The sequence below is a fragment of the Plecotus auritus genome, assembly GCF_963455305.1.
Source record: "Plecotus auritus genome assembly, chromosome: 9".
In the NCBI taxonomy this organism is placed as follows: Eukaryota; Metazoa; Chordata; class Mammalia; order Chiroptera; family Vespertilionidae; genus Plecotus; species Plecotus auritus.
Window position 1 is genome coordinate 124,784,692 of NC_137783.1, and position 22,588 is coordinate 124,807,279.

General features: G+C 42.8%; 1 protein-coding gene across 3 annotated transcripts in view; it reads right to left on the bottom strand.

Moving 5' to 3' along the window:
• Positions 1 to 22,588, bottom strand: part of TSG101 (tumor susceptibility 101) — a 50,325-nt gene that overhangs the window by 1,035 nt on the left and 26,702 nt on the right. For all 3 annotated transcript variants that reach the window (XM_080643220.1, XM_080643221.1, XM_080643222.1), the window contains 3 exons: positions 21,143 to 21,234; positions 1,944 to 2,146; positions 530 to 769 (listed from right to left, as the gene is read on the bottom strand). In XM_080643220.1, the coding sequence (XP_080499346.1) occupies positions 530 to 769; positions 1,944 to 2,146; positions 21,143 to 21,234 (535 nt within the window). The remainder of the gene's footprint in view (positions 1 to 529; positions 770 to 1,943; positions 2,147 to 21,142; positions 21,235 to 22,588) is intronic.

Here is a 22,588-nt window from a genome sequence, read left to right on the forward strand (position 1 = left end):
AGACCAGTAGTCAGATTTGGCTCAGGATCTTTTCTTCATGTCTGTACAATAGCATTAAGCCTGAAACAACCTTCATTCAGAGGGCTTTAGTACCAGCAGGGCAGCCCAAACTTTGCAGGGCTGGAAAAACTGGTCTAAAATTATGTAAACTTAAGAAAATTATCAGAAAAATAATGGGGGTGGAGCGTTGTCAGTGATCTCAATTTATATGGTATGACCAGAAAGAACCAATGGAAATGTGAGTGTACCTCCTGATCCACCCAGGCTCAGTAGTAAGAATGATATTCAGTTTAATGTTCCCAGGAATGATGTGTGTGTGTCACTAGCCCACTTTTCTTCCCCTTCTCAGACAGATCCTCAGCCTTTGTAGGTGAGAAGACACTGCCATATATGACAACTTGCTCTCATTTGGGGAAAATGAGGAATTTTAACGCACACCCTCCAGAGAAACCCTCTTGCGTTTGTGGTTTGTAAGATCAGTGTCTCTAAAAGTTCCAAAATCCTGGAAAGCAGAGTTAGGAAGACATACCTTTAAGAAGACATCCAGGTCTATTACTCCCCGCCTCAAGGCTTCTCCCAGGTAAAAGATAGTGTCTTCAATAGCATTTTCTTCTGCATACAGATTTAGGATCTGTTTATATAGTGGGGCTGTCGGAATGATGACTTCATCAATATCATTGTTTTCAGATTGATTTTCCATTTTTTCCAGAGCAGAGCTGAGTTCTTCGTCCTTCTTTCTCAAAAGTTCTATGTTTTTATCAACCTCAGCCTGAAAACAGAACAGTCCAAGCATGACGACTTTATACTAATTGTGTGTAATTATCTGCTTGTCAGACATCTACAACTCCTGGATGAGATTAATGTTGCATTCAGCACATGGGTCAAAGGCAGAGGAGAAGGTATGATGAGTGAAAGCAGAATAATGTTGGAAATACCTTGAGCTGAACCCTTTCAGTGGCAGTGATAACCTTATCACTTACCACTGACAAATGATATTGTAAAATAATCAGACAAGACACTTTACAACCAGAGGTTCTTTACATGAAACTACAAGAGATCTTCCTTTCCAACAAGTGGGCATCTGCCACAAAGGAGTAACTCTTCCTCAGTATAGAGATTCAACAGACAGAACCCTAAACACTTGAACAAAGTCACAAGATATCACAGGTGGTAGCTGCAAGCTCTGAATTGTACTGGTGTCACTTTCCTGAACTTTTGAAAATAGATGGCTACTGGGAAGCTCACTTTACACTAAAACCACTGTGTAAGACTAATATGCACATAACAAATCACTTCCCCAAAGCCCTCAAACATTCACTAACTCTTAACCCTTTCATCAAAACTGTCCCTTGCGGGGATGAAGTAGAGAGTGAAGCTGGCACTCATGTTATTGCCTCTATTTCATTGTTAAAGTCACAGGGCTGACTTACACTGACTATCCAGGGCACAGCAGGCTGATAAAATGTAAGAAAGCTTAAGAACTAAAGGTTGCAAACTCTACATTTATATGTACCTCTTAAGTCACCCATATATCTTTGAATTAAGTCAGAAGGGTTCAATGAAGATACTTTAAATACAGCTCAAACAACACTTGGAAACAATACAAAAGAACTGACACCGAGGTCTGCAGATCTTCACTATGGCTAAGAGCTCTCAAATTCTTATTTCCTGGTAACTGGCAAAATCAAGCACTCAAAACACAGTCCTCCTGTGTGTCAAAACACCATCCCCCAGGGTGAAGGTGCAAGCAAAAATGCTCTAAATACCACCCACCTTCCAATCAGATCTGAGACACAGGCTCCATTTAAACAAAGCTATACAGAGGCTAATGTTTGAAGACGTATAATTTTCTCAACTGACTCTACCCTACAATGTCCAGTGTAACAAGGTAACACTGCCTACCATTCATCCTAAAAATCACAACTATTCAATGAGTTACTTACTACTTCTTGATCTAAACGGGTAACCATCTCTTCCAGTTTCTGGTGACCTTTTTTCAGGTCTTCCTCTGTTCGTTTCAGGGCATTGAGCTCCGCCTGAGCGCGATCCATTTCCTCCTTCATCCGCCATCTCAGTTTGTCACTGACCGCTGAGATGAGAGAGGCTCGGATGGTGTCCTCACTGATTGTACCATCCCTACTGGGACCTGCAGGAAAAAAGGGCAAAAAACACTTATTTCCAAAATCCTTCTATTTCTTTCTCAGGAACCTTCAAAAACAGGGCAAAGTATGAGCTGACACTTTCAAAGTAGGAGGAAAGAAAAACTTTTAAATGTTACAATTCCATAAATAACTTTGAAATCTCAGTTGATTCAGAAATACTTTTCCTTCAAGAGATTATTAATTCATATATTTCTTAACAACGAAGTTATACCAACGAGAAACATTTTATTCAGGCCAAGACCATTCTCAGGCCTTACCATTAGACTGAAGGAGACAGGAACCCACTCGAGAAGCCTGTAACAGGACTGAGATCAGGAAGAGTCCCTAATATATGGGTTAATAAGGCTTCACTTCCGCAAGGCTTTATTCCTTTATTTTTATTTTTATTTTTTTGAGAGTGGAAGAGGAAGGGAGGGAGATGAGGAGAGAATGGGGGAAGAAGAGAGAGAGAAAAACATCAATCGCCTCCCATACACACCCTACTAGGGATGGAACTGGCAACCTGAATATGTGCCCTGATTGGGAATCGAACCTGCCACTTCTTGGTGCATGGGACAGTGTTCCAACCAAATGAGTCACACCAGCCAGGGCTACTCCTTTACTCTTTTTTTTTTTTTTTAATAATTTTTTACAGAGAGGAAGAGAGAGGAGAGGGATAGAGAGCTAGAAACATCGATGAGAGAGAAACATCGATTAGCTGCCTCCTGCACACCTCCCACTGGGTATGTGCCCGCAACCAAGGTACCGGAATCGAACATGGGACCCTTCAGTCCGCAGGCCGACGCTCCATCCACTGAGCCAAACCGGTTTCGGCTACTCCTTTACTCTTTACCAGAACCAGTGAGCAAGACAATGACATCCAGAAAAACTCAACAGCTGATAACTTATTTATTCTCAGATTCTTTACTATTCTCTTCTAAATGACTTTTCCTAACCAGTGTCTTAAATAATTTTCTTGCACATTTCAGATCAAATAAATGCTGCAGATATTTTCTTCAAAAGGTCCTGTGTGGTGAAGTTCTGGGAGGGGTGGGTGCAGGGTGGACGGGGTCAATGGGGAAAAAACGGGGGGGGGGGCACATTTGTAATACTTTCAACACTAAAGATACATTTAAAATAATCAAGAAACAAAACAAAACAAAAAACCCCCACAAAATGTCCTGCATTTAACGTAAGGATTGTCTTTATAATTATCAATGTTTTTCACTCTTAAATCAGCAAATGTATAAATGGCATTTGATTTTCAGTTATGTTTGATGATGGAATACTATGTGGGGAATTACTCTAAGTATATTTACCTTCTATTGCCTTCAATGCATAAGAATGATTACAGACTAACAAAGTATACCTCCACCTTGAGCTGAAAATTTTTATCATCTTGACAATGAATTCACTCACCAGGGAAAAAGCCCTTTTAGTTTGTAAGAATGTACTTAAACTCTCACCACTCATTTCCATCTATTACAAGCCTCTTCTTGGTCCCAAGTTACAGTATGTAAAAGGAACCTGCTGTTCAAACCACACCGCAACCAGCTCCACACATGCTCTTCCGTGTCCCATTTGGTCACAACTCCACTATTCCATAAACTGGTCTCACTCTGCTTTTTAGTTTTTGATTAATAAAGTTATCCTCTCCCAGAAGCTGTTCAATACCCAGGTTACCCTGAGTGCTCTTCTGGGCCTTTGTAAATGACATGGGGAGACTCTGGTGTTCTCTGGAGTCATGGGTATTGAGAGAGACTAAAGTTTTGCTCCCCACCCCTTTCTCTTGTTTCCACCCCAGAAGAACTGTTTTGTTTTTCTGAATTGGATTTTCTTTCTCTTGCAAGTGAAAATTAGTACAGTGTCTCACATGGCCAGGTTTTCCTGAGGAGTGTCCTTCGTCCATCTGTCCAAAGGACACTGCTTATGCAGAAGGAAGAGCTCAATATCAGATTCCTAGTTCTACTACAAGGGTCTCGACTTCTTTCCACTAGAAACTTCTTGCTGAGGAGAGCCCAAACAGTATCCAACCTACCAGAGGGTTCATACAGAGGCAATTCCTGCTTTTGGTTGATTACTAAAATACAAATCCATATAGTATATACTTTCTACAATTCACTTCTGATCTTACCAAAGTACTTCAGCTTATTTCATTTTTCTGAGAAACAGAAATATTATCTCAGACAACCTGTGCTTTGGAGTTCAGAATTGTAAAGCTAGAGGCTAATCACATTTTCCCAGTTAAAACTGAGGTATTATTTACTAGAGGCCCAGTGCACAAAATTTGTGCGCTGGAAGGGGGTGTTCCTCAGCCCAGCCTGCACCCTTTCCAATCTGGAACCCCTCAGGGGATGTCCTAACCGCTCTCCTGCCTGCCTGCCTGATTGCCCCTAACTACTTCTGCCTGCCAGCCTGATCACCCCCTAACCACTCCCCTGCCGGCCTGATTAATATCTAACTGCTCCCCTGCCGGCCCGATTGCCCCCAACTGCCCTCCCCTGCTGACCTGATCTTGCCCCCAACTGCCCTCCCCTGCCAGCCTGGTTGCCCCCAACTGCCCTCCCCTGTAACCCTGATTCCCCTCAACTGCCCTTCCCTGCCAGCCTGATGGCCCCCAACTGCCCTCCCCTGCAGGCCTGGTCCCCCCCAACTGCCTTCCACTGCTGGCCTGGTTGCCCCTAAATGCCCTCCCCTGCAGGTCTAATCTTGCCCCCAACTGTCCTCCTCTGCCTGCCAATTTGGTTCTGATTGGTCGGTTTCTATGTTAGTGTCAAAAGCTCTGCCTCCTAGGCAGCCATTGGTTCCTCACACTTCACCCAGATTTGGTTCCTGGAGAGAAATGGAGGCGTGGCTGCTGGCCAGGTCCAGAGAGAGAGAGGCAAGTGCTGATCAACAGGTGCCACAGAGGCTATGGATCAGACCCTGCTTCTCTCTTCAGGCCTCTCTCCAGGCCTGATTTGCAGCCCCCTCAGCAACCAGTGCTGGATCACCATGCCTGCTGCCGTAGCAGTCAGTGCTGGGTCGCCACGGCAACCCAGCGCTGAATGCAGCCTCCGGTCGTGATGGACCCAGGGTTTTTATATATTAAGATGGCTTCTTAGTACCTAACTTTTCCAGAGTGTTCTCAGGAATTTGCCAGCTACTGCATCACCTGTAGGCTCTCTTCACTCAATTTTTCTTATTTTCCTCTCTCAGATCTATCAGATTTCCAGGACTTCTAACTCCAAAGCCCTCATCTGCCAAAATGTAACAAAAACCCTCAATCCTTTTGAGTCCTTAAAGCCCTCTGCCCCCTTTCCCCATCTTCCCACAAAGGCCAAAAATCCTCAGAACATCTTCAAAGAGGACTGAAACCATCAGATGGAAGTCTTCCACTTTATTCTCTCGTTTGGAATAAGGATCCAGACCCTTTAAATACGTGCTTGATTCCTCACACTTCAAAAGTACTAACCTTTCTCAACAAGACAACTTACTTTCTTCCAGAGCCCTTCCAAGGACCAAGGACCAGGTGCTTTCAAGCTTTCATGTATCCCTCTTTCTAATTTGCATGAGTCTAAAAGCACAGTGACTGCCTTATGTCCTCTGCTTTTGTTCTGATTCACTGGTTAAGGAAAGGTCCATTTATTACCTCTTTTCCTAACCCCAAACCTCAGGTAATCTTTGAACTCTTATTTTCTCTAGTTCTTACCTCTCTGAGTTCTAGTCCACTTTTAGCCACCATCACTGTAATCCATGACATTTTCAATGGCTGTGACATCGCTTCTCTAGTTCATGAAAATTGGCTTTGAGGTAAAAAAAAAAATCTTGCTCCTTTTATGTATAAACTAGAGGCCTGGTGCATGAATTCGTGTACGGGTGGGTCCCTCTGGGTAGCCTGTAGGGATAAGGCGAAACCTACAGTCCAACGCCACCTGCAGCTCCTACTCCTGCTCATCCAGGCCCCACTGTGCCTGCTGCAGGCTCACGCCCAATCAGTCCGATCGGGAGAGGTTTGAGCTGCTGCGGCAGTACTTGCCAGCCATAAGCCCTGCATCTGGTGCCCTCCCAAAGGGAGTGGCCTGCGGGATCGGGCCAAAACCGGCTCTCCGACATCCCCCGAGGGGTCCTGGATTGTGAGAGGGTGCAGGCCAGGCTGAGGGACCCCACAGGTGCACGATCGTGCTGGGGAGGGACCACGGGAGGGCTCCAGGGCATGTCTGGCACCATCTCATCCAGTTCTGATGGGGGCCGAGCAGGGTCGGCTGGCCAAGGAGGGACCAGCCAGACCCCAGCAGCAAGCTAACCTACCGGTTGGAGCATCTGCCCCTTGGTGGTCAGTGCATATCATAGCAACTGGTCAATTGTCTACCCCCTAGTGGTCAGTGCACATCATAGCGACTGTTTGACCAGTTGACTGTCTGCCCCCTGGTGATCAGTGCACTTCATAGCAAGTGGCTGAGCAGCCTTAGCATATCATTAACATATTATGCTTTGATTGGTTGTTCAGTTCTGCCATTTGGTCTATTTGCATATTACCCTTTTATTATATAAGGACTGGAGATATATAGTACATAAATAGATATACAGTATAACCTACGGTATTAACAGTTCATGGGGGGGGGGTATGACTAAGAAAAAAATGTCTAAAAAGGTTCCTGAGGTTAAGAAACACTGCTATAATCCATCTGTAATTCTTATTTTTACCAGAAATTTTATTGCTACTGTAAACTTCTACTTGCTGGCCTTATCATCACATCAAACCTCATTCCTAAACTTATGATCTACACTTGCTACAACACTGAAGTTATGCTAACTAAAACCTATGAAAGGCAAACTTCTTGAAGGGCCTGTAATAATGACCTGCTAGATCAGCGGTCGCCCGCCAACCGGTGGTCCGTGAGGTCTGAAAGATTGGTGACCACTGTGCTAGATGATACTGCTTTTTTCCATAACCAGCTCTACCTCTTCCATTAACAAGCTCTAGTCATTCTAAATTTACAAAAAGTTATACTTAGGATAAAGTTTCAGATACCCATTTTTAAAAACATTTAAATCATGGAATTTATACTGTTTCTCTTACATGTTAAGGCAAATGCTACCACATAGCACCAAATAAGTTTCCAGCTAAAGCCATTAACACTCAAAATGGAACCCCACTGAGGCAGTAGTTGCCTGGCTTTCTATAAAGGCCACAGTTCATCTGAGGAGGCTAGAAATGCCAAGATAGACCTAGTCCTTTCACACACAGACCATTTTATACAGCATATTTGAGTACTTTAAATCCATCTTTCTAAAAATAATTATAATTAAGATCTGAAATGTAAATGCCAAAAGAGAAAACCCACACTGAAGTTCAAAATTCAATGAATCTTGACATTTTAAGAGATTGTTTATATAAACAACAAAAAATATGGTGGAAGATTCTCTTCTGGATCACTTCTCAAAACTATTTTTCCCCCTTAAACATTTTAAGAAAAAAATTTAATATTCTTTAACATTTTTATTGCTTTTAGAGAGAAAGAAGAAGGGAGAGAGAAACATTGATTTGTTGTTCCACTTACTTATGCATTCATTGGTTGATTCTTGTATGTGCCCTGATAAGGGATCAAATCCACAACCTTGGCAAATCAGGAAGATGCTCCAACCAAGGAGCAATCTGGACAGGGAATTTCAATATTTTTATACCTGCTAACAGGGGTGGGAAACATCTGGCCCACGAGAAATCATTTGGTCTGACCCTGCTAAGGCATTAGGGGTGAGAGTTAATTAAACGTTTGACCAAATATAGCAGGGTAATTTTTAAGTTGATAATTTGGATGGCCCTCTAAGGATGTTATAAATATCCAAACAGCCCTTGGGAGAAAAAGGGTTCCTCACCCCTGTGCTAGAATAAAACTTGAAGAGTGTGTGGCTAACCGGCATACCTCAAAAGTCCCCACATCCTGACCTTTACCCATGCAGAGTCAGATTTCACAATTCCAGATTAGTAACAACACAGATTTTGAGATAGTCCTAAGCAAAAACCTCATTTAAATGTCAGGATCCAATCACTAAACTTAATCCTTAGGAAATAAGGCAGTTTTCTACTATTGGGAAACCAATACTCTACCCAATGAATATGATAGTTCAATGAATTATTTAGGACAGTATCTTCAAAGTTCACTACCACACAATCCGGATTTAAAACAATCTTTAAACACTTAAGACAATTAGTTTTATCTTTTTTTGTTGTTTTTGTTAATCCTCACTCAAGGATATTTTTCCATTGATATTTAGAAAGAGTGGAAGGCGGGGTGGGAGGTGGGGGGTGGGGGGAGGGAAAGAGAGAGACAGAGACAGACAGAGTGAGAGGACTATCAATGTGTCCACCTTGATTGGTTGCATCCCACACATGCTCCGACTAGGGCTGGGGATCAAGTCTGCAACGGAGGTGCATGCCCTTTACTGGGAACTGAACCCAGGACATTTCCTTGCCTGGGCTGACACTCTATCCACTGAACCAAACCAGCTAAGACAGTTTTACTTATCTTGTAACAGTACTTACTACTGATCACTACTCCCTATAACTTAAATACAAGTTAACTACGTAAATAGTAACTTTCTTGATCTTACCTCTAACCAGCAAAAGCTAATTCCATGCCTAGTAAATCCCATGCCTAGCATTTTTACTTAGGATCTTACTCGTTCAGACCCACATAATAGTCTTTGGTCTGGCAATTATGCTACAGAGCAAACTATGGAGGCTAAGCAATCCCAAGCAGTAGCTTACTGACCATCTACTCAGAAACTGGATCAAGCCCATTATTTCCTTTTATAATAGAAATTAAAAATAGGTCAATCTAAAAAAAAAAAAAAGAATAAGAAAAAGAAGAAGAAGAAAAGCCCTAACCGATTTTGCTCAGTGGACAGAGCATCGGCCTGCGGACTCAAGGGTCCCAGGTTCGATTCCTGTCAAGGGCATGTACCTTGATTTCGGGCACATCCCCAGTAGGGGGTGTGCAGGAGGCACCTGATCGATGTTTCTCATCGATGTTTCTAACTATCCCTCTCCCTTCCTCTCTGTAAAAAATCAATAAAATATATTTAGAAAAAAAAATAGGTCAATCTCTGAAGTAGGAACATTTCACACAATACAAGCAATTCTGATTCATGCCATTAAGCTCAAACCAGGCAAATTCATTAAGCTGCTCACAAAAGGCTTTTATTTATAGTCTATATAAGTTCTAAAACTATTGCCAGGCTCTGTGGCAATAAAGAAAGAAGGGGCTCCCTCAATTTATTTTTTTAAACACTATCAGAGTTTAAAACTTAACTCATTAGTTAAGCCCAGAAAAGTTTCTATAACCACAATGAGCAAGTTTATAGAAAGCCATCGGCAGGTATACATTTCTTGAAAATAAGCACACACCACAAAGGAAGATTTAAATTAGTTTACATTATAAAATCAAGTTTTCAAAAGTGGAGGAACCTTATTAAAACAGGATATACCCTGCCCTGACCGGTTTGGCTCAGTGGATGGAGCATCAGCCTGCGGACTGAAGGGTCCCGGGTTCGATTCTGGTTAAGGGCATGTACCTGGGTTGCGGGCACATCCCCAGTGGGGGGTGTGCGGGAGGCAGCTGATCAATGTTTCTCTCTCATCAATGTTTCTAACTCCTCTCCCTTTCCTCTCTGTAGGAAATCAATAAAATATATTTAAAAAAAAAAAAACAAAAAAAAACCAGGATATACCCTGACCGATTTGGCTCAGTGGATAGAGCATCGGCCTGCAAACTGAAGGTCCCAGGTTTGATTCCAATCAAGGGCATGTACCTTGGTTGAGGGCACATCCCCAGGAAGGGGTGTGCAGGAGGCAGCTGATTGATGTTTCTCTCTCATCAATATTTCTAACTCTCTCCCCTCTCCCTTCCTCTCTGTAAAAAATCAATAAAATATATTAAAAGAAAAACAGGATATAAAAGTAACTACTTAAAAAAATGCCACAAAATCATTCAACTATCATAATTGTAAAAGATGACAAATGGTACTGGCAGGCATAAGCACAAAAAATTACCTGAAAGATAGTAAAATTCCATCCTTTAAAAATGAGTGAGAATCAGAGTCAGTTCTTAAAATTATTTTGTAAAATAATGTAAGAATTACAATGTTAGAGGTATCCTATTGGAATAACAACAGGAAGACAAAGGAATTAGCTTCTCCTTTCATTTGTTGATTAAAAAAACTAAAATCCATTGTTAAATGACATGAAGGCTTTTTTTTTAAAAGCTTTCAAAATTGTATCATTACTATGGCAGATAACATTTAGCACAGCAAGCCCTCTGCATATTTACACTCATAATTTACTGACTACCCAGGATTGGAAGAAAGTGCTACCTACCCTGAAGATGAGAGTTAGGTATTCCCAAAGGAAGTGTGTCAAAGACTGGAGATGAGATGCTCAAATCCACACACTAGCAAGTGTGCACTAGTTCACCCACATGAGCCAGGTGCCCAGGAAGGGCAGTTTCTATAACTGTAGGCCAAACTCATTAATCCAGGGCAGCCAGAGAAGGAAGAACAGCTTTAGACAGGACAGGTAAGAAAACCTTGCCATGTTCACTAGCTTCTATCCTCAAAGGAATGTTACTCAATAGGAAGCTTTCAGTGTTTCTTTGCTCTTTGTCTAATTATTATATATAGAACAATGAATGGCAAAATACAGAAACGAAATAATTCAGTTGCAGCATTTTATAGGGTTTTCCACTCCGACACATTAAACAAGACTTTAATGGTAAAACTGGTTTTTCAAATGTCTGTTGATAATACTCTTCCAAACGTACTGTTTCTGATCCTTGTTTTTGATTGAGTTTAGAAACAAAATCTTAAAATGACATTATTAAACTCTGAGGTTGAGATATACAGTACTTAGGAAGATTTCCCAAGAGAAATTCTGTATTAGGCACTGGCTTTAACTCTAGGGTTACCATTCTTAATTTTCTAGTAAAGAACTAAACCAGTCGTCTTCTGTTGGGTGTGTCGTACGATATGACAACCCGGTAATTAGGCTGCATCTTTTAGTTATTTTAGACAAAATGACAAGGATTAAAAAAGAAAAAAAGAATTATATTAAATTCAAGCATCATTCCATACAAGATGGTGGTCTATTACTGTGGAGCTTACAATAATACAAATCTTTGTCACATATAAGTTATTCATATATCCTAGGTACCAGCCTAATGTGACAGGAGTATCATCAATTGAATATATATTTCCCTAAGCATCTTGCTTGATAGCTCCCAACCAATGATTGTCCTGAAAGATTACAGGGAAAATAAAAAGTGGGTATAAGCACCCATTTTCAATATTACCATTATTGAACTATAACAAACCAAAAATCATACTGTATGTACATTCAAGACCTAGACTCAGAATTATCAAAATCTACATAGCTTCCTGAAATAAACCAACCTTCAAGAGAGAATTTCTACACTTTGCTGCGATTGGGATTAAGAGATTGCCAAACTTTTAACTCTTCTGTTTGACAGAGGTTTGTTGGTGGTGGCAGTGCAGACCTAAGGTCTCACCTGGTACTCATACCCATCTTGTATGTGAAACTGGTGAAGATATAGTCATGGACAAAGCAGTTTCTCTCTTGTTTCTCTAGTAATAGGAAAAAGGACCTTTATGTTAAGTTCCAATACATATCACTGGTTAGATTTTATTAAAAAATTTATTTTTGCCATGAGAGTAGTTTGTTCCTTCATTACTTGTTGACTACCAAAGTAGAGATGAATCAACAAATTCAGTGTAACTAACTTTTCAACAGAGTCCAGGGGTCCTCAAACTATGGCCCGCGGGCCACATGTGGCCCGCCAAGGACATTTATCTGGCCCGCCGGGTGCCGCTGCCTGTCCTGCTTAGCAGCCGACTCATCCCGGGCCTACAGTGCGCACAGGAATTTGTTCATAGTTTTTTTTTTTAATTACAGTCCGGCCCTCCAACGGTCTGAGGGACGTGAACTGGCCCCCTGTTTAAAAAGTTTGAGGACCCCTGGAATGGAGAGTCCTCAAGAACTATAGTTTTGCTGCCCTGGCCGGTTTGGCTCAGTGGATAGAGCATTGGCCTGAAGACTGAAGGGTCCCAGGTTCAATTCCAGTCAAGGGCACATGCTCCAGGTTGCGGGCTGGATCCTCCGTAGGGGGTGTGCAGGAGGCAGCCGATCAATGATTCTCTCTCATCATTGATGTTTCTGTCTCTCTCTCCCTCTGCCTTTCTCTCTGAAATCAATAAAAATATATTTTTAAAAACCCACAAAACTATAGTGTTTTGTTTTTTAAAATATTTTTATTGATTTCAGAGAGAAAGGGAAAGGGAGAGAGAGAAACATCATTATAGTAACACTAGAGGCCTGGTGCATGAAATTCGCTTCCCTTCCCCGGCTGCCGGCCAGGGCCTTCTTTTGTTCCAGGCTGCCCCTTGGTAGTCAGCACACATCATAGCGAGCGGTCGAACTCCTGGTCGGTCAAACTCCCAAGGGGACACTTTGCATATTAGGCTTTTATATAGATTCTTGAACATTTGCTAGATAAACCTTAAATCTTTCTTAATTTGGATTATAATATCCAACAACTTCATTATTCCCAGATTACTACCACTAGCACATCAGGATCTGTCAGACAGTGTGTGATGTACAAATCAAGGTGTAAATTAACTGATCCCACATCAGGCCACTCTTCCCTGTCCAATGGAGTTTGGCATTGTCCATGGGAATGCCCAGTTGGGGACCAACGCTTCTTAAGTGCCTGTTTTCAACCCCGAAAACCTATGAATTACCTCATATCTATACCTGCCACTGCTTTCTTCTAGCACTGCTATTAAGAGAACATAAAACTTAAGTATTAATGTTGTCTTGTAAATTTAGTCTTTGTGACTTGGTAGTGGCCAAGTAGTTTTAAACCTTTAAAATCAGAGTTCAAGTTCTCTTACAGTTTTCAACTTTGTGAAAGTTATATCCCCAGTCCTAACAAAAATGTTTCACTCCAAAGAAACATATACTTTACCCTGAAGAAACAGAAACTTAAATTTTTTTGTTTTTAAAATTTAAGTTTTATCCTCAGATATCAAGAAAAGTGGTAAACATTTGATGCCTTTGTTGATAAATAATGTCTGCAATGGACAGAAAATTTAAAGAATGTTGTCTAGTTGCACATCTTTTCCCACTGATCTTCCAGTAGAAATGTTTTTGGCAGTCACTTGCAAAGATGACATCCAAAAAATATACCTGGTCTTAAAATGACTTCAAGAAAGAATTTAAGTTACAGGTTGCAGCTTTCCCCTCCCTTAAATAATGCAAGTGTATTAAACCCCACTACAACTGCCCAGGCCTGATGGAAAAGCCTCATCAACAGATTTTTCATTATTCAACGCTGACATCACTGCTTGGTCAATGCCCTCAGTGAGTTCCAATCTCATGAAGGTGACGTTAAGTCAGGTTACACAGCTGTCTGCCCAGGTAACAAAAAGCTATAAAATGAGATGAGACAAAACAAATGCTATGATATTATTTTAAACTAGAGGCGCCTGCTTGCCTTCCTGATTGCCCCTAACCACTTCTGCCTGCCAGCCTGGTCACCCCCTAACCACTCCCATGACAGCCTGATGCCTAACTGCTCTCCTGCCAGCCTGTTTGCCCCTAACTGCCCTCCCCTGCAGGCCTGGTCACCCCTAACTGCCCTTGCCTGCAGGCCTGGGTCTTCCCCAACTGCCCTCCCCTGTAGGCTTGATCGCCCCCAACTGCCCTCCCTTGCAGGCCTGGTCCCTCCAAACTGCCCTCCCCTGCTGGCCTGATCACCCACAACTGCCCTTCCTTGCAGGCCTGGTCCCTCCCAACTGCCCTACCCTGTTGGCCATCTTGTGGCAGCCATCTTGTGTCCACGTGGGGGCAGCCATCTTTGACCACATAGGGGCAGCCATCTTGTGTGCTGGAGTGATGGTCAATTTGCATATTACTCTTTTATTAGATAGGAGAGAGGCCTGGTGCATGGGTGGGGGCCGGCTGGTTTGCCCTGAAGGGTGTCCCGGATCAGGGTGAGGTTCCCTTGGGACGTGGAGTGGCTTGGGCGAGGGGCCTGTGGTGGTTTGCAGGCTGGCCATGCCCCCCGGCGACCCAAGCGGAGGCCCTGGTATCTGGGATTTAACTTTTTTTTTTTTAAATATATTTTATTGATTTTTTACAGAGAGGAAGGGAGAAGGATAGAGAGTTAGAAACATTGATGAGAGGGAAACATCTATCAGCTGCCTCCTGCACACCTCCTACTAGGGATGTGTCTGCAACCTAGGTACATGCCCTTGACCGGAATCGAACCTGGGACCCTTCAGTCCGCAGACCGATGCTCTATCCACTGAGCCAAACCAGTTAGGGCTTATTTATCTTCTATAATTGAAACTTTGTAGTCTTGAGTGGAGCCAAGCCTCCTGCTTGCTCTGTGGCCACAGCCATTTTGGTTGGGATTTATTTATCTTCTATAATTGAAACTTTGTAGCCTTGAGTGGAAGCCTGGGCCTGCCAGGGTGTGCGGAAAGCTTGGCTTCCTCCATTGCTGAGGAAACCCAAGCATCCTGCTTGCTATGTGGTCACAGCCATCTTGGTTGGGTTAATTTGCATACTTGCTCCTGATTGGCTGGTGGGTGTGGCTTGTGGTGCAGCAGAGTGATGGTTAATTTGCATATTACTCTTTTATTATATAGGATGTTGTTCAAAAAAAATAAACTGATGAACAGAGTTCATCCAAAGATATGGAAGCATGAAACAGACTGAGGAATCTCAGAGGGAAGGTGTGGAAGGGTGAGTGGGTGGGAAGTGATCAACCAAAGAAATTGTATGCATAATGCATAACCCATGGACACAGACAACAGGATGGTGAAGGCCAGGGCAGGGGGAGGAGGAAGGCTGGATGAGGTCAATGGGAGAAAAAAGGGGACATGTGTAATACTCTCAACAATAAAGATTAAAAACAAAACACTACATTGAATGGAGTCAGACAGAGCTGTTTTAAGTTCCAAGATGTGCATCCATCCTCAGTCTTCTCTACTCTCTCAGAAGAGGTTGCTTTAAGAATGCCATCTCCGCCCTAATCCGTTTGGCTCAGTGGATAGAGCGTCAGCCTGCGGACTCAAGGGTCCCAGGTTCGATTCCGGCCAAGGGAATGTACCTTGGTTGCAGGCACATCCCCAGTAGGGGGTGTGCAGGAAGCAGTTTCTCTCTCATCGATATTTCTAACTCTCTCTCCCTCCCCTTTCCTCTCTGTAAAAAATCAATAAAATATATTTTAAAAAACAAAAAAAAGAATGCCATCTCTATTACTTCATTGTTAAGTGGTTTATTTACTTCAATATTGTTGGAGATGGTTAAAAAACAACAATTGCACAGTCATCCCCATCCTATCTAATAAAAGAGTAATATGCAAATTGACCGTCACTCCAACACACAAGATGGCCACACCCATGTGGTCAAAGATGGCTGCCACAAGATGGCCTGCAGGGGAGGGCAGAGTTGTGAGCAATCAGACCAGCAGAGGAGGGCAGTTACAGGTGACCAGGCTGACAGAGGAGGGCAGTTATGGGTGACCAAGCCTGCACGGGAGGGCAGTTGGGGGCGACCAGGCCAGCAGGGGAGGGCAGTTATGGGTGACCAGGCTGGCAGGGAAGGGCAGTTAGGGGCAATTGGGCTGGCAGGGGAGCAGTTACGCGTCGATCAGGCTGGCAGGAGAGTGGTTAGGGCAGGGGTGCACAAACTTTTTGACTTGAGGGCCACAATGGGTTCTTAAACTGGACCGGAGGGCTGGAACAAAAGCATGGATGGAGTGTTTGTGTGAACTAATATAAATTTAAAGTAAAGGAGCGGAGGGGAGAGCAAGAGAACCGGATAGAACAGCCAGATCCGGCCCGCGGGCCGTAGTTTACCCACGGCTGGGTTAGGGGGTGATCAGGCTGACAGGCAGAAGCAGTTAGGGGCAATCAGGGAGTTGAGCGGTTGGGAGCCAGTAGTCCTGGATTGTGAGAGGGATGTCCGACGGCCCGTTTAGGCCCGAGCCCACCAGGATTGGCCTAAATGGGCCGTTGGACATCCCTCGAGGGGTCCCAGATTGGAGAGGGTGCAGTCTGGGCTGAGGGACACACACCCCTCCCCATGCATGAATTTCGTGGACCGGGCCTCTAGTCAGCAATAAAAAGACATTTGTTAGTTAATGGTGCCTTTAAACAGGTGCTTGTTTTACACCATCAAATCAAAACCTATAAAGGGAAACTATCATGTTCCACAAAGTTTAATGATAAATAACCACATTCATTCTTTCTCATGGCCACAGCAGAACAGACAATAATAGCACCAATCCTAATAACCACTGATAGAAAATTTAACTGTTTGTGAATTCTGATATTCAAATGATACATTAATGTTTCTGCCTTGCTTTATTACAATTTTGAAGTTCACCAATGTACTACTAAAACATAATGTACTATGTACAATGTATTACTAAAACATAATGAAAAAACCAAGCCGGTAAGCCACAAAGTTTAGAAAAATGATATACATTAAAGGATAACCTAAATTATCATGAAATGATAAATTCTTTCTAGCCATTCTAAAAAAAAAATACTCTTAAAAATACAATGAAATATTGACTTGATAACCTATTCTAAAAACATAAATATTAGATTTTACTGTAATATGCCATCAACGTTCCTGTTTTTGGATATATGGAAATCATCTATTCTAAGCTATAAAATGTTTTATACCTACCATACTGAAATGAGTTAACACTGAGGTCCTCCACAAATCAAAGGATACACTATCATCACAGTGAGAAACAGGGTGAGAAAATAGCACTGTTCCTATTTTATTGATGCTGCCTGAACCAAAACTAATAGCTTAACAAGATTCAGTGTGCTCTGCTTATGGATGAAAGATCTCCCTTCATTAGGTTTCTAACTCCATCATTTAAATTATATTGTAGGGAGGATCCAAGATGGCGGTGTAGGTAAACACCTAAACTGCTGCCTTGTACAACAATTTCAAAACTACAACTAAAAAACAAAACATCTATCACCCAGAACCATGGGAAAGCTGGCTGAGTGGAAGTTCTACAACTAGAAGGAAAGAGAAAAGAGCACTGAGACGTGCACAAGTGCTGAAAAGCTGAGGTACGGAGGTGTGCGTATTGGGCTGGCGGTGGGCGATTGGAAGAGCTGCTTTTTTCAACCCGAAGGGAGATAAGCTCCCGATTACTCCAAACTCCAGTTTCTGGGGAGATGCGGGGGACCAAAACTCCTACGGGGAGAAGCTGGACTGTCTGCCATCGGGTCGGAAAGTGAGAGTGGCTTGCTTGCAGAGGTGCGCGCAGGAATAATTGTTTACTGCACTGGGGCGCGAGATGCGGGGATGAGGTTGGAGAAGCAGAGCCGGCTTACTGGCAGCCATCCGCTGTTTGCCACGCCCTAGCCTAGTGACGCCCTGAGACCTCGCCCCGCACAATCTACACACCCACCCAAGCTCCAAGCAGCAGCTTTAGCATATGAATGGCCTGCCCTATCGCAGCTTAACCAAGCAAACTTGCAACCCGGGTCAGACAGCTCCAAAACCTCCAAACCCCAAGCAAAGAGGAGAAAACTGTAGTTCTCGCTGTAGCTCCTGCTGGGTGGCCTCAGACAGTAGCTGACCTGCACCCCATTGGAGATCCAGAAGCCATTGTATCTAGTGGTCAGTGTGAGACACCAGATTTCAACTCCTCACATCCATAAGTGACACATTCAAGAGGCAGACTCAGTGAGCACCAAAGCCCCACTGAAACAAGTCCTGCACCATAAGCATGTCTCCAGCGCAGCAGTTCTTCCATTATAGACACAGCAGGTCCCCACAGCCAATTGGCCTGGAGGTCAATTCCTCCCAGTGTACCAACAGCAATCAAGGCTTATCTACACCAAGACTTTGCACTCAGCCCACAAGGGGGTGTACCAAGAGCATCCTCCTCAGGTGATTGGGGAGGTTGAGCTACTGGCCCCTATAGGTCACCTACCACACAAAGCCACTCCATCAACACAGGGAAGCAACCAAAATGCGGAGACAAAGAAACATGTCACGAATGAAAGAAATGGAGGAAAGCAAACTACTGGATGACACAGAGTTCAGAACCACATTTATAAGGTTACTCAAGAATCTTCTAAAAACCGCTAAGGAACTTAGCGAGACCTTTAAGGATCTTAATGAGAATGCCAAAAAAATGGAAAAGGACCAGTCAGAAATTACACATACACTGTCTGAAATAAAGAATATACAGAAATTCAACTGTAGATCAAAGGACCCCAAGAATCAAACCAATGATCTGAAATATAAGGAAACAAAAAACACCCAACCAGAAAAACAAAAAGAAAAAAGAATCCAAAAATATGAAGATAGTGTAAGGAGCCTCTGGGACAACTTTAAGCGTACCAACATCCGAATTTTTGGGGTGCCAGAAGAAGAGAGAGAGAAAAATATTGAAAACCTATTAGAAGAAATAATGACAGGAAACTTTCCCTACCTGGTGAAAGAAATAAGACTTACAAGTCCAGGAAGCGCACAGAACCCCATACAAGAGGAATCCAAAGAGGACCACACCAAGACACATCATAATTAAAATGCCAAGGGCAAAAGACAAAGAGAGAATCTTGAAAGCAGCAAGAGAAAAACGGTTAGTTACCTACAAGGGAGTACCCATACGACTGTCAGCTGATTTCTCAACAGAAACTATGCAGGCTAGAAGTGAGTGGCAAGAAATATTCAAAGTGATGAATAGCAAGAACCTACAACCAAGATTCCTCTACCCAGCAAAGCTATCATTCAGAATTGAAGGTTAGATAAAGAGCTTCACAGATAAGAAAAAGCTAAAGGAGTTCATCACCACCAAACCAGGATTACATGAAATGCTGAAGGGTATTCTTTAAGAAGAGGAAGAAGAAGAAAAAGGTAAAGATAAAAATTATGAACAACAAAATGCCATCAAATACATACCTACCAACAAGTGAATCTAAAAATCAAGTGAATAAAAAATCTGAAGAACAGAATGCACTGGTGAATATAAAAGAATCAGGGACATAGAAAGGGAGTGGACTGACAATTCTCAGGGGGAAGGGGGTGTGAGGGGTGTGGGAAGAGATTGGACAAAAATCTTACACCTATGGATGAAGACAGTGGCGGGGGGTAAGGGCGTGGGGTGGGGTGGGGGATCAGGTGGAGGGGAGCTATGGGGAAAAAAAAAGAGGAACACCTATAATAATCTGAACAATAAAGATTTATTAAAAATTAAAAAATAAATTATATTGTAGAATAAAAGCTACATTACAGTAAAAATGAGAACATTAAAAAAAATCAAAACCATGATACTAGAATCTCAACAACTGGAATATATCAATGACAAAAACAGTGGAAGAAAATGCTTTTTGGGGGCAATATTTACGTCAGATTGCAGGATGGTTATAATTTATCAGAACATATAACAGAAAAATAAGCTTTACAAGATCTTACATTCAGTAAGGCACTTGGCAAAATATTTATTAATTAGTGGCCCGGTGCACGAAATTCGTGTACGGCGGGGAGAGGGGTGTCACTTAGCCTGGCCTGAACCCTCTCCAATCTGGGACCCCTCGAAGGATGTCCTACTGCTGGTTTACAGATTGGGCCTAAACTGGCAGTCGGACATCCTTCTCACAATCCGGGACTGCTGGCTCCTAACCGCTCACCTGCCTGCCTGCCTGATTGCCCCTAACCACTCTACATGCCGGTCTGCTTGCCCCCAACTGTCCCCCGCCGCCGGCCTGCTCGCCCCCAAATGCCCCCCCTGCCAGCCTGATCACCCCCAACCGCCCCCCATGCCAGTGTGCTCGCCCCCAACTGCCCCCCTGCTGGCCTGCTCACTCCAAACTGCCCCCCCACTGTCCTGATCACCCTCAACTGACCCCCACTGACGGCCTGCTCGCCCCCAACTGGCCCCCCTGCTGGCCTGCTCACCCCCAAGTGCCCTCTCCCTGAGCCGGCCTGATCACCACCAATGCCCGCACCCCCCAGCCTGATCACCCACAACTGCCGTCCCATCCTGGCCTGATCACCCACAACTGCTCTCTCCTCTTGGCCTCTAACCGCCTCTACCTCGGCCCTGCCACCATGGCTTTGTCCAGAAGAACATCTGGAAGGTCTCCTGGGAGGTCTCCCAGTCTAATTAGAATATTACCCACCCTTTTATTAGTATAGATGAACTTCCTATATATCAAACACTGTTCTGATGTGTGTGTGTGTGTGTATGTGTGCGAGAGGTTGGTGGTGATGGTGGCAGCTGACTGATCAGGGTAGGCCTGACTGCTTCGTGCAAAGACAGTAGGCAGTGGACAAATTCTAAGACAGAAGAGAAGCAGGAGATAAGGTCAGGATCGCATAGGGCTTTGTAGGCTTAAGAACTTGGGACTGAACTCTGGGTGAACTGGGAAAACAATGAAAGGTTTTGAGCAGAGAAGTGACGTGATTTATTTTCACAAGATCATTCTTGCTGTTGTTATAAACAGATGTGGAAGGCCAAGGAAGCAGCAGAGAAACCTTTCAGGAGGCTTTTGAAGTGAATAGTTAAAAGTAAATTAACAATAAGAGTTTTTCCTCTAAGGAGGATTCTAACAATTCAGTGTAAAAATAAAAAGCAGGGGTGGGGGAGGGAAGGATAATGATAAGACTAATGGTGTTTAAAAATACAAACTTGTAACGAGGAGTAAATAAGCCATAAAGATCTAGTGTGCAGTATAATGAATATAGACAATAGTATTGTATTATAATTTCATAAAGTGATATTGCTACAACGGCAATATTACAACATATAAATGTATCAAAGTAACATGCTGTACTCCTTTACTTACACAATAGTACATGTCAAATTTATTCAATAAAAAAAGTGAAATGTACTTTTCACAACAGGAGACTCACTCTCCTTATGTGAAGAAATACAATTTTGAAGGCTACTTACCAACAGTGGTCACGGGAGGCTGAGAAGGGTACTGGGAACTTGTTGTGGCAGGATACGGACCACCAGGTGGGTAAGGACAGCCTGGGTAACCACTAAAGAGAAAAACGGAAAGCATTTAAATATTAAGATGACCCAACACTACAGTATCTTTAGAACCCCATTCAGGAAGTTAAACTTGACATGTCGTTCTTTTACTAGTTAATGACTTCACAGTTTTGAAGCTACAGGTGTCTATTCAAGCAACGTTCTATAGAAATTCCATAAATGACACTAGCTTTATTCTCAAAGTGAATGGTTAAAATGCTCTTGATTGGCCCTGGTTATTTGAAGGTCATCTTCACAGCAACAGAAAGCAACTAGAGTATTTCTAAGGGCAGTTCAACAGCATCAGAATGGGAAGCAACAAATATTTTGTGAGAGAATTTTTCCATTCTGATTTCCTAGCAAATAGGGAAATGATACTATTTAGTTTTTTAAAAAAATATTTTTATTGATTTCAGAGAGGAAGAGAGAGGGAGAGAGAGACAGAAACATCAACGATGAGAGAGAATCATTGATCGGCTGCCTCCTGCATGCCCCCGACTGGGATCGAGCCCGCAACCTGGGCATGTGCCCTTGACTGGAATCGAACCCGGGACCCCTCAGCCCACAGGCCAACGCTCTATCCACTGAGCCAAACCAGCCACGGCTACACTATTTAGTTTTTACCTGTGGTTCATTGATAACCTTTGTGAATATTTGATCTGAAAATACTAAATAGTTTTAAATTTTTTTCTTCTCTATAGAAACTTTGTGTTATTCATGCATTCACATAGAGTTGGAAGGAACTTTCCTTAGAAGCATTATCCTCCTATCTAACATTGTTTCATAAATACCATTTACAATACCCCTGACAATAGTATCACTCCTCTTGCATTTTGGAGCCATTACTGAGTAAAAGAAGAGCTACTTGAACACAAGCACTGTGATACTGTGAGACAGCTGATTTGATAACTAAGAGGGTTACTATGTGTCTAATGGGCAGGTAGCATATATAGCATGGGTACACTGGACAAAGGGATGATTTATGTCCTAAGCAAGGCACAGTGAGACAGTGCAAGATTTAATCATGGCACTCAGAACGGCATGCAGCTGAAAACTTATGAACTGTTAATTTCTGAATTTTCCATTTAATATTTTTGGACCATGGTTGGCTGAGGAAAGTAAAATCACGGATAAAGGGGATTACTGGACTATTTTTATCTTTGCATGTTATTAAGCAATTTGCCCTAAGTAGCAACTCTCTTTCAGGTTTTTAAAGAGCCCTTTTTGACCTAAGTGTATTTAAAAAAAAATTTCCAACACTTTTATGTTCCTTTTTCTTTATGTACCTCTTCAAAATTTACTTTTATATTTAAGGCACTGTGTCAGTGCTTGAGGCAGAAGCTAAGATGTGAATCCATCTCT